A 15,501-nucleotide genomic window follows, 5' to 3' on the forward strand; every position below is an offset into this window, starting at 1 on the left:
ACCCACACATCAATTATTTCAAGGGTAACTTCCCTGCTCATCAACCCAGAGCATGCTGGAGGATAAAGCCTAATGCTCTGTGATAACAACATGTGAGCGCACGCTGGCCAGACCTGAAATGTGGTTCTGCTTTGCTGCCTCGTGCCTTAGAAGGATTCCCACCAACTCATGTAAACACACAAACAGACTCACACACAAGAACATCAAAAAAGCATCTGTGTTCTCAGAACGTTTCCCCCTCATGTTAACTGACACCAGAACATACTATTACTGCCAAATCACTCACACACAAGAGAACAAACTTTCTAGTCACTCACACACAAGAGAACAAACTTTCTAGTCACTCAAACACATCCTCACATCTCTTCCACAACACAACATGAAAACGTGCATGAAGGTTTAGCCGATGTGCCGTGCTCTTTAATTGCGCAATTTGTTTCATTTGTAGTGTAGGTCTGTGAGGCGATGCTGTTTCACCTCCTGCTGTGCTGTCTATGTTGTGGCGTCGGACGTTTGCTCGCCGCTGTTGAAGGGAAAGCTGAACACATCTTCCAGTAGAGCAGAGTAGTTGATGTTTTTTACCGCAGCCTCGCCGGCATCAATTCTCTGATTTACATCAAACTGTAGACAACAGAAACACACAAGTCTCAAAAACACTCTGACAACAACCCAATATTTTTTATTTCAGCGCTGCCAGAAATGGACTTTTTCAGTTTTATCCCTATATCAATATTTTAACTGTCATTGTCTTGCTGAAATACTTTTTTTTGCTGTGTTTTTTGTTGTATACTTTAAACGAGTAGTTGGCATCTGGGAAACTCCAGGGGTACTTTACTTGGGGGGCTTCCCAGCATAAGGGGAGTCGTTTATTTTCACTATGATTCCTTGTCAAGTAACACAATAACAGAATATATAAATATTTTGGTCCTTGGTTTCAAAACCTTTCTGTAATTAAAATCAAAATTCTGCTAAGATGGAGGTCTGAGGGCCAATTTGTGTCAGTTTAGAGGAGAACCAATGATTTACCCAAGGTGAAAACTTTAAATTCTCTGGGTGTATCAAATGCTCTATGGAAAAAACACTGCCTTGTTTTTAAGTTGTAAAACCAATGGCTGCATTTACCTCCATTAAACTAATTGAACCTCATATGCAGAAAACAAAAGAACTTATTTTTAACACTGTAGGCCAAATTCAAATTAGCTCGTTTCTTTAAAGCAGGAAGCAGTGAGTTGTTCCCAAGATTGTTAAATATAATGAACAAGAGAGAAAGAAAAAAAAAGAGGAGAGAATAACAGAGGCAATAAGAAAAATTGGCAACGTGACCCAGACTGCTTCTCGGAAGAGATCAGTCAGTCTGATCAGACGACGTGACATTCCTCTTATGTTCTCACGAAGAGACACAATACAACTGACACCTTTGGAGGGGGGTGGGGCAGTCTGGGAGGAGTGGGTTTGAGTTTAGATGGAGAGCAGCTGGAAACCGTGACAGATGAAAGTGGTGAATAAAATAAGCACACCCACACGCACAGACGCTGATCTTTCTACAGTTGTGAGGACACTGGTTGACATGACATATAAGCATTACTCATATGTGTCTGATCTCAACCTTGATCTGATTCCAACATGGGCCTTAAAATCAAATATTCACCTTCAAATACATTTTATAACACCTAGAAGTTGTGAGGGCCGGCCAGAATGTCAACACACCAGTGATTAGTTATATGCACACAACCATAGACAGACAGGTAAACACACACAGACACACACAGAGGAGTGGACGAAAAGGAAGGAAGTAACTCCTTTGTTCTTCTCGCTTGTATTTGTATCTTTTTCAATGTAATTCTGATTTAACATGCTTCACTACAGCCAAATCTAAGCAGAACCAGGTGAGCAGGAGAGAGATATACAGCATGGCACAACAACAAAGGGAAAGGCTCACATGGACAGAATGAGAGTGGACCGAATCAGTGCGTCCGTGTGTGTGCGAGTATGTGTGTTTCTCTCTTAAGTCATTTCCCCTGCACAATAAATTGTCGTCTTGCCTATTTGACCAGTCCTTCCCACTCATTTGTTCTGCTTTTGGCTCATTCCTGCACTGAGTCATCACAGGTGGGGGTGAAATGTGAATTGATTTTCAATTACAACTATTTAAAAATCTGCACACGCTGCGAATGCACTAATTGTACTTTTCTCAGTCAGTCTCCTCTAAAAAGTTTGGTGTAATATAAATTACTGCTGTTCATCTCTCTTACCTTCAGGATGTCTTCAGCCATTACCGGGGGGGCTGGGTGCTCTACCCAGTTAATGCCGGCGAGGAGGGCGTGGTAGTCAATCTCATCCCCATCTGCAAACCTCCGGCAGACAAGCATCCAAATTAAAAACAGGTACATTTAAAAAACCTCCAACAACAGCTCCCACTGGATTTACAGGAATCTGATCCACATGGCTTCCAGTGCATATTTTGTTGTGGTTTTAAGGCCAAATGCTGGTTCAGGTATTTTATTGACTGTGCCAAGAAAAATTTCTGTGCAAAGAATTGAGCAATACTTTACAATCAAATGAAAGTGAATCATTCAAAATCATTCTGAAAATACAGCAGGACCTTGAGCTGCTCTGTTGGACTGCTCAGTGATTAGTGGGCCCTTACTTGCTGAGCAGACCTCCGAGCAGGTTCTCAGGAAGGGGGAGTCGGAAGGCCTTCAAGATGGTCCTTGTCTCTTTGGCAGAGAGACGTCCAGTTCTGGAGACACAAAGGGAAGCAAAGACATGTGAATCAGGCATAAAACAAAGAGCCCAGATCCCAGTTGTGGGGTTTGGACCCACATCAGCCTGACGCACATTTGTGGTCAGTTTTTTTGTATGTTCATTGGGCCGGTTCTAATCTTTAATCAGTGAGTTGAACCTACTAGGTGATGAGAAATGTGTGTTTATATTTTAAAGGGGAACTGTAATGCTCTTGTTTCTTTTTCATCACAATCCTGATAGTCCTGTAAGTCATGGTGACTCTTCTACACACTGTGACTTCATTGATTGGATTTTGGACAGTCATTTTGAAGCCCCCAGTCTGTAATTTGGCTGTCTGAAATCAGAACAAACCACCTTTCATGCAAAATGTATTTATTTGCTCAACCAGAAGTTCGGACAATCAAGTGGGTATTTAAGGGAGGCTCTTCAGAAGGTCTGGCCTAATCCTGCCTGTTTCAGTCAGTGGCTTAACTTTGCAGCTGCATCACAGGCAGTTTGACATAAACAAAAACTTTTTTAAATGTCAAATTATGAGCTCAGCTGGAGTTCCAGGATAAAAACAAAATTAGTACAATAAAATTTCCCTCTGGGATCAATAAAGTAAGTGAGGATCTATCTCAAACTGGGTTTGTATGAAGTCAATGTGTGCGTGTGAAACAGTTGTTTTCCACACCAGTGCCAAAGAGGTCAGAGGCTCATTCCTGTCATGCCATCTTCATTACAGGGATGTTGATGAACAATCTGACGCTAACTGAGGGTGTCAACACGGCTATAATAAACAGACAAGTCAGCTTGACCTTGTGGCACCGGCGGCCAACCCGACTAAAAGGTCTACAACTACACACAGTTATATATGGTGTCTGTGTCTTAAACACTGATTATATGCACAAACAATTGAGAAGATTGAAAGATTGGGAGAAAGACAGTAACAGAGACAGCTCAAGTGTGTGTGAGTGTGTGTTTGTGTGTGTGTCCTCTGGCCTGCACTTTGCATTTTGTGTTTATATATGTGCATGTGTATTACCCACTTGTGTTGGTCTCGATATGCAAAAGCTCTGGTCATGTCAGGGAGCTCTTGAAAGTGCTTCTTTTTCAGGAGGTCTTGGGCCGCAGCCAGCATCAGGCCCACATCCACCTCAGGCTGCTCATACTGTGAGAAACGCCGGCCAAGCACCAGAACCTCGTGCTCCGACAGTCTGCAGTCCAAGCCCATCAGCAGACCCCTGCCGTGGCACACACAGTTAAACACACACAAGGGAGGTGTTAACCTCACATCCAGCAGTCCAAAGTTTAAATTGTGTAAGGAATTCCTCTTTGCTTTGTCATTGTCATGTAATTTTTTAATATTTCCATCTCTTGGGTTTGGTAGTAATTACAGCTGTGTCCAATTTGAGGTCTAATCCTTTGGAAGCTGTCTTTAAAGACCATTGTATCAGATTGAGAGTTTCTGGACCGTCACATTTCAAGGGCTCCTTCATCTGTAGTCCAAAAACATGTTCTCCTTTCCTGGTAGATTAACAATCCAATTGGTGGATCCTTTGCAACTCAATATTAAGTCATTGTGCACCGGTAATAAAATAATATGGCAGCCAAAGAAAAAGAAAAGACAAAGGATTACACTTTTAAATGTAGGTGTGTGGATTCAGTTTATGGTAAAACTATTGAAAAAGGCCATTAAAACCTCAAGTCTATGTGGAAAAAGAGTTGTTGTTGAAGTTGTTAGGCAAAAGTAGCCACACCGTGTGAGTCCTCTGCAGGACCTGCCCCCCCAAACTGGGACACAGCTTACATCTCAAAGAACATGTCACTATCTAAGATTCCTGCTATCGAGAACACTGTTGGCAGGAATTTCACGGTTGGGGTAACTGGAGACTCTGAACCGCTCTACTATACCTGAGAGACTCAAAAGGGATGAGGCCAGTGTTGGTGGGGTCACTGAGCGTCAGAAACTTCCTGATCTCACTCTGTTTCTCTACTGGGATGGAGCGAAGTTTACTGAAGATGTTGCCCAGGTTGGCTATGGGAAACTTCAGACAGTCACACACAAAAGGTAATGGTTGTGCAGTTAGAACAGGTTACCTGTCCCTGAACCAGACTCTAACCATGTTTAATCTATTATCCTGCAATGGAGATCACCATGGAAAACAGGCTTGTGATGCTAAATCCTACCATAGGAAAACTACACCCCTCCTTTGTGTCCTTCCCTACCTCCTCATCATGTTTCTCCATATAACTGAGGGTGTATTCATCTGCATGCAGAAGCTGGAAGTTCTTATTATTGAGGCAGAGCGTCGCTCCCACGTACAGATCTTGAGCTTTAAAGTACTCGGATGGCTCACTTTTGAACACTGCCTGGCCTGGTTTCTTCACACGGCCACGCTCCAGAAATTTGCCACCAATCACCCCTGATATGAGAGAGGGAAGGAACAATGAGAGAGGTCAATACTTCATTTTACTCCTTCCATTGAAACTTGCTATACTTCACATAACACAACATTATTAACATGCAATTTTAATGAAGCTATATCATTTGTACAGTACAGGCCAAAAGTTTGGACACACTATTCATTTGAATGAGAAGGTGTGTCCAAACCTATGGCCTGTACTGTATATCAAGCTGGCAATATATTTTATCCCCTAATCAAAAGTATGGTTGGATGTCATATTGTGGTCCCTGAAGTAATCAGTTTTGAATCATGTTACAAACAAAAAAATAATGATTTACATCAATAGGAATCTCTCCATCCCTGTGAAAGTAGGTACATGAACCACACATCCATTTTTTCATCTCTTTTTCTAAGATTTTGGATTTTGGAATCTGACAAACCTAATGTTTACCCTGAGAGTCATAGATTTTTATCTCATGTCTAGTTAGTGGTTCTGGTGCAGCTCGGTCCAAATGTTTGTACCTGAGTTCCTCTGTGGCCGTTCAAACACACTGATGGAGTCATCAGAGAGGTAGAAGGAAATGATAAACACCCTCGCTCTGTCAACTGGATTGGCAGTTACCATCTTTGCGCGGAAAATCAGCACATTGCTCTCTAGACCACATCTAGCGAGACAAACACACAGTGTTGGGCTACCATGAAAACACAGGCACAAGTATTTCAGTGTATAACTTGATTATTACTGTGACTACAACTTGTCCAACCTGTCTTTCTTTATAATTTTTTTTAAGTCTTTCCGCGGGGGCTTGGGCTGCAGACTCAGGCAGGAGCTTAGTGAGTCCTCCTCTGAGCCAAAGCCGTTGTAGGGGGGCACAAACCTCCGGGGCTTCGGGGCTACAGGAGCTTTGTAGTGTACAGGGGTGAAGTCCTCTGAGAGGAAGATGGAAAAGGAAAAGACAAAACACTTAGACAAAGAGAGACAGCCAGAAAGAGAGCTGAAATGATCAGAGGGCACCAGGTAATCCATCCATGCAGGGGAACCGCAGCTTGGGTCAGACTGTAACCCAGAGCTGACCTCTGACTGCTCAGAGTCAGTAGGGACCCTCCATTACAGTGGCCTGTCATTAGTTTACCACTGTGACTAATGCTGCAAGCCCCAAAACCTGCCCAAGGTGGCTGACACATCCAGGACCAGCTTGAGTTTCCCCTGCGGGGGGGCAGTGGTGGTCCCCAGAGCTGAAGGGCCTGAGTATCTGATGTCAACAACAGTGAGGCTGATCTGTGTTACTGGTTCTAATGCCCATTAAGCACAAATGGACTGACAGAAGCTGAATGTTAGACAGGTCAGAGATAGAGTTCAGTCCAGCTTTGTATAGACAAACCCTTCATGAACAAGGGCATCGTGTGCTGGTTGTCTTGCACCTGCTTGCTTGTATCGCCCCCAAGTGTGAAGATTAATGTGGTGCAGGGATAAGGAACAAATAACTGAAATTAATTGCACGCTGAAGTATAAATAATAATGAATAAAATGTGAAACTGCTGCTGGTGTGAGACCTTCTTTTTCTTTTTCTTTTTAAATCAGTTTATAGTTCTGAATTAATAATTTGATCTAAAAAACATTACAAAATTTCTTCTTGATTGAAACAGTTTTACCTGAATAATGAAATTTATTTTAGCAATACTAGAACAAATAATAAACAGCATGATGTTATTGGTTACCAATGCCATATTTGGAGCGGTAGTAGTCTTTGGTGAAGTTGTCACAGTCGGCGAGGATGACTCTCCTGCCGAGGACATTAACCTCCCCACCTACGATAAGATCACAGTCCTTATAAAACTCCTCCTGGACAGCTCCTGTCTGCATGGGGCGGAGAGCGAGACAGAGTGAAAGACCAATCTGAAGTTTCTAACTGATCACAGTGTTGTTATTTGACTGAATGTACGTGATTTGATTGTTAAGCTATTTTAACATTTCACTGCTGCCCATTAATGAGCTCCCTTTAAGGCCAAAAGTCTAGTAGCATTTGTGATCCTTTTTACAAAACCGTGGGCGTTATTATGCCATACCATATAATTTTCCGCTGTTGTGAGAAGGATTACTGCAAGATTGTGTTGGACGCAATAATTCAGTTTGATTGAACCACAACAGCATTACTGATATTAGGCTCACAGTCAATTTATAGGGTTGAGGTCAGGACTCCACCCATAACCAGTTCTTTCAAACCAAACTCAGAAAACCACAACTTTATGGATTCCTGTTTATGTGTACACGGGCAACAATTAGCTGGAAGAGGGGAGGCTCCACCCAGATATTATATAACACTCTGTACTATAGCATTAAGTTCACTAAACTAACACCTTTTACTCGAAGAAAATAGGCCGACCTTCAGTATTTAAACTCCTGGGTTATGCCACAGTCTCTCTCTTTTGTGATCCCTTCAGTGAATATCATTTGTTGTGATGTCGGCATGTTTGTGGTGTGAGCACAACAGGACGTACTTTGAGGCTGTCCAGTATATAGCGTTTTCCTTGACTTGGCGAGGCAAACACATTGAGCACTGTGCGGTCCGTGCTCTGTCCCGGCTGCTTCACCAGGCCAGAAGGATGCTGCAGGGAAAAAGCAGACAACCACAGGGAGGTGAGGGAAGAAACAAAGATACAAGACCTTCACGTCGCTGAACAACACTATGCATCTGACACAGGACGGAGAGAGCAAAATTAGGTCATCAACCTCAGATTACTGACATTGAAGAGTACTACCTAAGACCTGAGCCCCTCAGTCAGCTGGTCATGAGAACTACTGATTAAATTCCCTGTAGACCACCAACTAATAAGGAAAAAAATAATCTAATGACACTGAGAAAGTATTTTTATCTGAACAATGGACAAGCCATACTGAAACCCAAAACACACTTGACCCCAAATATAAATTGGCAGATGTGTGAAGGTTCATTTAGGTCATAGTTCTCTGAGAGAGCCACATCCAGGGCCAGCAGATTTAGTTGTAGATTCTTGGAAGAAGTGTCTCCTTTCTGTCAGACACAAAGCAGAGACAGTTTCTGATCAAATACAGCCTCTGTGACCACAGTCTGAGGGTGATACAGGAAGCCCTGCGAAGAGTCACTTCACAATATACCACAAGTGAAATAGAGAAATCTTCTCTCAAAATCTGACAATATAATATTATCAGCTTTAATGCCGAACTGAACCTGATGACAGTGACACAGAGAGAGAGACAGAATAAATAGGCAGATTAAAGATGTCATCTGTCACTAAGGACAATGCGATTTCCCATTGGATGGTGGATCCTGGTCAACCTTTGGGGCTGACATTTAATAAAAGGCATTAAAACAAACAAAATTACTGGACTGAAAACATACACAAACACACACAGACACACATGACTGAGTCCTGGCTGTCTTTCAAGATGAATAAGGCTTCAGTCAGTAACTCGAGGAGAAAGCCAAAGTGCTTGAGGGAGACTGAATGCTGCAGTGGGCCTGTCAGACTGAATGAAGTCTTGGTGAAGGCAGGGATGGTGGGAGAAAGACGAAAAGGACTCTCTCAACTAGAAACAGAGGCATTGCAAGGTTTAGAACAAACATTTACAAAAGCAGAATTCATATAGTCCAAAAATCCTTGAGAATTCATCAAAATTCTGGGACTTCTGGGACTTTCACTGGGGATTTCTGTACCATTCAGGATTTGTGTTTCAATCCTTCCTCTCCTGGACAACAAATATTTATCAATTCCTCCTCTTTTCTTTCCCAAGTCCAAAATAATATAACCTTCTTGTACAGTTTCTATCGTGCTGCTTCACCTTAGGTAGTTTGCTACGCCGCAAGAATTTGGGCACACGGTCTCTCCCAGAGTTTGGGGGGACGACCTCTAGGATCTCTATGGTGTCATCAGCCAGGTAATAATGCAGTATGAGTTGCCGTGGCTCCCTGATCGTACTCTCTGTGTTGTCCCAGAGGCAGTAGAAGCGCAGGACTTTGCAGTCAAGTTCCAGGAACTGCTTCAGGGTATCACGCTTCTCGTACGGCCGAAAAGGGTTCATATTTTTCTCAGCCTGGACAAGAAACCATGTGAAATAAGATCAATTATGCACATGAAATACTTTTTTGCTTTATTTTTGACATTTATCAGTATTTTTAATCACTATCATCAACAGCGCAGCAGTGTTAAAAAAATGTGTTGGTTGAATGATAAGTTTTCAACAACTCATTTTAACATTGTACCTAAATCATTAATCTAATTTCAATATGAATGATGATCTGTATCTACTATAAAAAGCAGTTCATAGTGAAGAAACTGGGCTATGATTATTGATGTTATAGACTAAATTATGACAGAAACATAAAATAAGATTTTCATAACGAGGCTTATATGATGTGATCATTTTTTCTTTAGATCTTAGTTAGATGTGATATTTCATTCTGACCTGTGACTTTGCACTAAACCAACACTGCCATTTGTTGTATATACTTTTTCCTTTGTACAGAACATTTTTATTTCTATTGCTTTTGTTTGCTATTTTGATATTAATTATGTAGAATTTGTTCTTTACTGTATATATTTTTATTCTTATCCTATGTTGTTTGATGTCTCTGTGTGTAATGCTGCTGCTACACTGCAATTTGCCAGCCTGGGATAAATAAAGTATATCTATCTATCTATCTATCTATCTATCTATCTGTAGGTGTGTCAGAAATGGTCCAATTCTAATGCCTGGTACCTGCTGCCGGAGGTTGGTGTAGGGGTCTTCTGGTGCTGTCGTAGGGTCATTTACATGCACTCCAAGCCTGGTGAGAAAGTTCTTTGTAAAACAGTCACAGTTGGTCACTGTGAAGGTGCGGGAGTACAGCACCATCTGTTGGTTGATGTTGAAATGGAAAACGTTGTAGAACTGGTCATCGTCTGGGGGAGGCAGGGGGATGCGGTGGCGGCGGATCAGTGTTCCTGCCCCAAAAAATAACACAGCAGTGGGAAGTGACAGGTATCAAACTGTCTCTCGTGTCTCCAATAAGTTTATTGTCTGACCAGTGCGGACAATGGGTGATGTAATCAGTTGGAAACTTGAATGCAGCAAAACAGGAGGAAGAATAAAACATTTTCACCATGACATTACATTTTCTGTGATATCACAAAGCAACAAATATTCCCTCCTCACCTTGAGGAATGCCACTGTTCTTATATGCTGGCTCCACCACCTGTACTGTATCATCTTCCAGGAAGAAATAGATGTTGCACTTTCTGATTCTGTGTTTCTCATCCTGTGCCTCAGGCACAGCTTCCTGAAAGTAGGCTTCAAAACACAAAGCCTGGCGGGAAACAAGGCATTTAGTTCATGGATCTGATCACCTTATCTATTCAGCATAAATCCATTGGGTTAGGGGCATGACACACAAATATTTGTCCTAGGGCACACTTGGTAAAATTGTTTAAATATAACCTGATCAGTAACCATATCCAAATTAAGCGGCATACTGTACTAATTATTAAACAATATCAGATTTAAATGACAACTGCATGTAAAATCCTGCAGACTAGACTTTGCATTTATATTTATATAACCAGTGCTACATTTCACCTGTTTGTCAAAGGCGACCCATGATGGTAAATCACTGCCTTGTCCTTTGGGGTAGACAGAATGTATGGGTTTAATCTTCTGGCCGACTAAAACATCTCCTCCGATGCCGGGCTTCTCAGATCCCACCATCATGGGGACTCCGTTGGAGTAGTCAAAATGTTGGGATTTGTGAAATCTCTCCCTCCCCAGCTGTGATACATAAGGGAGAAAGCATCTCTGAAAAAATACTGTGATATGAGTCATATATATATATATATATATATATATATATATATATATATATCAACTGCGAATGTATCTATAAGAAGCAGATTTATGAGTGACATTTATGAGAAACACATTTTCAGTAAGATACAGATGGTTTCCTTTTAATCAAGTAATGATGGCTCAAAGGTCTAACCTTTGAGGAAACTTCACCTGTTGGCCTATATCTCATAATGGTAAAGTAATGTAATAGGAGGTGACTCTCATCTTCATTAGCCAATTATGCTGCTCAACACATTCATCAAGACTTTGATGCTAACTTAGCTTAACTTAGCCTCTACGGGGTGCCCGAGCTGACGGAAAAGATGTCAAAATAAATCAAAAATACAAAATAAACACTTGCCTGTTTATTGGGGGAAGCTCCTGGTAGAAAAGGTACAGACATGACGCCGTTCAGAAACTCGTCGGTTGTTTTCTGCTGCAAAACTTTCGCCGTCTGTTATCGGTTACCGTGGAGACGCTTTGTTTCAAGGCGTCTCCTAGCAACGCTGCTACCGGAAGTCTGCGTGACAACTTCTGATTATGATTTTTTTTTTTTAAACAACTTTTACTTTTGCCAAATAAAAATAAATAATCTTTCGGGAGATTTCAAATTGTGAATTCATAATGTCTTAACAGGTTTTTAAATTCATACAAAGGTGGCTGTTTTTCCCCCTTTTTCTTTAATATCTATAAACCGTAGATGCACCTGTGCTTTGATTCTTCAAACACACAAACAACTCTAATTCATTTTCACTTATTTTTTTATTCTGTTTTATTCATCAAACATACAGAGTAGAGAGACGAACCACAGCCCACTGAACCTAATGTTAATGTCTAAACAAACCATTAAAAAACAGATGTGGGGGATGGTAACAATTCATAAACATGGAGAACTTTGGGATAAAATTCAGGTTTAACAATTAATTATGTCTGGAATTGATATACATAACACAGGCATTGATAGATTTCTACAGGAACCCTCCACCGTGAGGGTGAGTTTTTCTCTGTGCACTTGGCTGCATTGTATTTGGCTTTATTGTCATTTTCCCCCTCTAGTGCAATGATTATATGCTAAAAATAAATACATAAAAAAATGCAATATTCTGGTCAACTTAATCAATTCTGCATTACACATTTCATCATTTTTCCTGGAGTGGTTCACGAAGGCCGCTCAAAAATTCCACTTTCCTATTTTCTCTTCACATGGAGGTACGGTATTGAAGTTGTAGATGTGCAGCTCTTGTAAAGACACATAACTACAAGCTAGTCTGAAATAGGTGTCTTGCTGTGAAAACACTTAAACCCATCCAGCAATGATTTATACTTTTGACCTACAATTCAGCATGACATCATAGAAAAGGAGACACAGGCTCTAAGATGCCAGGCCGAGCAGGAATCCTCCAATGAAACCGCTGGTGACAACAATGTTTTTCTTTACAAACTCTGTTGACTGAAAATGCAAAAAAACAATCATCAGTTGAATGGCACATTTATTACTCACATTCAAATGCAATCTGAAAACGGACTGAAAATATAACATTTAATGGAGAAACTGTAATTAGTAGAGTGTGGCTAACAGTCCACCATCATTGAAGAGGTCATTGTAAATCATTACATAACGACATAATTGGTTTAAAAGACATTTTACAATCCAGTGTGGTGCACTTTTAAGGTTTAAAATAACCCAGTTGTACATATGATTGCACAGATCAAATATCCAGGGCTGAATGTTCTTTTGGGAGTTGGGCAACTGAAATAAAGCAACCAATAGTATTGTGAGGTCTCACCTTTTCAACAAATGTGTTCAGCTCTGGGCCTGCCTGATTGGTGCTCTTTTTTAACTGCTTCTTGGCTTTGTTGACATCCTTTTCTACTCTCTTCCAGTCCACCTGGATGTACCCACTATTGTTAGCTATCTGAAGAAAGAAACATGCAAATAGAAACAAGATGAAAGGCATGCCCCAAAATTACTTTTTCTGTGGTTAACCCTTTGAGTGTTTATGCCTGGTGATGCAAGAATACCTGTAACAGCAGAAGACCTCCCCCTACAGCTGTAGCAGCAACTTTCCCAACCTTCTGGAAGAGATATCCTGCACACCTAAAACAAATTGGAGACAAAGTATCAAAGTTAAGCTCCCATAACCAATGAGTTCAATCAGAGGTTAAATGGGCGTTTGTAAGAAGGGTGGGCTACGCTCTGGCCTTATTTAATCTCTGCTTACTTATTTCACCAGTGCTGTACATACCTAAGCCAATTTAACAGACAGCATAGTCAATACACACTCTAAATCTCAGTAAACTTTATAAAGTATCAGACTGTAAGCTCAGAGGTACAAACACTTGCAATCAGGGTTTTTCCCCTTATGAGGTGGCTGCTGTATTTGATTGGAGTTCATGCAATATGATGTCTATGAGTGCATGTAACATTCATGTGTGTATGTATAATGAACATCCCTTTGGACTGGTGCAAATTCTTCAGTCTCAAATGCCACTATGTTTTTAATCAGGAAATGAAAAATAATAGAAGTGGCAATTATTGGATACTGAGGGAGACGGAGCAGAGCTGTGGTGCACTCCTGGCCCAATTTAACTCAGACTTCTGTCTTTGAACTGACGTTAAGATTTACCTGCCAGGACCCAGGATTTAAGGTCTAAAGCATTGTTTGGTGTGATACAAAGTGCACAATGAAAAACTGCAATAATGCAGAACTAAAGGAAGAGGCAGTGTTTTCTAAAGTAGGTGTATACTGTATACCCTCACATGTAGAACACTCCACTCAGGTGAAAGTAACTACAGGGCTGACAGATGAGACATGAGGATACAAGGGAAGGTCACCGGGGGGGTGTGTGATATACCTACAGGAGCACTTCAGTATTTCTAAGCCACCCAAAGAGTTTATATCATCTGTGCATGCTATTTATCAGCGAGGAACCACGTGGGGGAGTTAGCGCTTGGTACCTGAAGGCAACATGGTGCGTTTGAGGACAGAATATTTACCATCCACTCACTCCCCCTATGGCTATCTGGGAGGCCACCGAGTATTTCTCCGCCACTGGCCCGGAGTTCTTTCCGAAAATGCGGTTCCACCATCGCTGCCGTTTGGCATATTCTGTCAGATCCACGACCTTGTCGTAAATCTCCTCTTCTATGTCTTCGCGAACAGAAACATTAAAAACAGTTAGCATTTGATAGCATCACCCCAAAATAAAATAAACAAGGCAACACGGACATTAAAGGTTTGACTGCCCGAATACAATAGCTGTTAGAGAGTTAACACCAACATTAAACACGAAGTTACATCTTAGAGACTGACGGTGTGAGTTAACAGAAGCTAACGCTAACTTAGTAAAGTTTTAGGCCCGACGTTAAGTTAGCATGATCAGACAAGTGACGCTAATGGGGCAGGAAAAAGTTAGCGCCAACGCTCAGTCTGGAGACAACACGGACACACACATGTCGGGAAAAGCTCAACAAACACGTCCTGAGAGAGTTTTCAGGCAGAAACGATGAGCCGCGTCCCGATAAAACACGGAGATGGGAGTGTTTAGCAGGCCTGCTCACCCTGTCTGCGGTTCGCCATTTTGGAGTCCGGCTGTGTCCTCAGCTGCCTGCACGTCCGGCGTCATTTACATAATGTTAACGGTCACAGAGAAAGAGACAGGTACACCTGGGAATTACATAATAATAACAATAAAAAATAACTGCTTTGTCTTCACACAAAGTTAAAACGCTGTTCAGGAAGACAAGACATTGACAACAAATACATGTTGTACATATCAATGTTTACATCTATCTATTCGGAAAACATGGGCTGAAACAATAAGTGGAATAAGGGTTACAATGCTAAATATAATCAGTGCAGTATAATTTGTAGTTAATATGGTTTCATTATTCTGAGTTAAGGTGTATGGTGTTATATACCTAAATGAATAATAAAAAGCCATTCATCCACTACCAAAAAGATGCAATCTAAAGGAAAATCGCGACGAGATTACATAGAGATTAGATAGATAGATAGATTTACTTAACTGAGCCCAAAGTGGGACGTTTTAAAAGTGACCAAAAAGTTCACAAGTCTGTCAGCCGGGCAGCTTCATCAAGTTTCAGTGAACAATACCCAGGTGGTTCAAAAATACAATGGAGACATTATGACACAGTTGTGGAGAGTCAGGATTTTGAAGAATTTTTTGTTATTTCTTTTTTCATGTGAAGATATGGCTACTGTCAAATTAAACACATTAATGGATTTTACAGCAGTGAAACCAAAGTGTAACTTTAATTAAAGTGTCAGTACAGTTTTTAATGGTGAACATTTGGCGTTGTATCTATCTATCCATCTGATCTGATATCATCTAATTTATCAGTGTGTGTATTTGTGCAACGTTGCAACAAACATCCTTGACAGTCGTCCCCCCCCGGACACAAACATGGCAGCCATTTTGACCAATGGACTGCTTTGAAATTACAGTTACGTAATCACAATACAGCGCCAGGACCCAATGGGAGGATTCGGAGGGCGGGACTTGGAG

General features: G+C 41.2%; 2 protein-coding genes across 2 annotated transcripts; both read right to left on the reverse strand.

Annotated features, from left to right (window-relative positions):
* Positions 1-492: 492 nt before the first annotated feature.
* efhc2 (EF-hand domain (C-terminal) containing 2) lies at positions 493-11,374 on the reverse strand. Its single transcript, XM_029530699.1, has 15 exons — positions 11,333-11,374; positions 10,726-10,914; positions 10,306-10,456; positions 9,871-10,094; positions 8,953-9,204; positions 7,632-7,739; positions 6,852-6,990; positions 5,897-6,062; positions 5,655-5,797; positions 4,954-5,150; positions 4,639-4,772; positions 3,774-3,968; positions 2,648-2,740; positions 2,253-2,352; positions 493-621 (listed from the first exon to the last, which is right to left on the reverse strand). The coding sequence occupies exons 1-15, from the start codon at positions 11,372-11,374 to the stop codon at positions 493-495; spliced, it is 2,262 nt and encodes a 753-aa protein (XP_029386559.1).
* Positions 11,375-11,714: 340 nt separating this feature from the next.
* On the reverse strand, positions 11,715-14,639 carry fundc1 (FUN14 domain containing 1). Its single transcript, XM_029492939.1, has 5 exons — positions 14,534-14,639; positions 13,970-14,123; positions 12,994-13,069; positions 12,759-12,887; positions 11,715-12,421 (listed from the first exon to the last, which is right to left on the reverse strand). Exons 1-5 carry the CDS (start codon positions 14,550-14,552, stop codon positions 12,344-12,346), a joined length of 456 nt encoding a protein of 151 aa, XP_029348799.1. The 5' UTR covers positions 14,553-14,639; the 3' UTR covers positions 11,715-12,343.
* Between the last annotated feature and the right edge of the window lie 862 nt (positions 14,640-15,501).

Source organism: Echeneis naucrates, chromosome 21, assembly GCF_900963305.1.
Source record: "Echeneis naucrates chromosome 21, fEcheNa1.1, whole genome shotgun sequence".
NCBI classification, from domain to species: Eukaryota; Metazoa; Chordata; class Actinopteri; order Carangiformes; family Echeneidae; genus Echeneis; species Echeneis naucrates.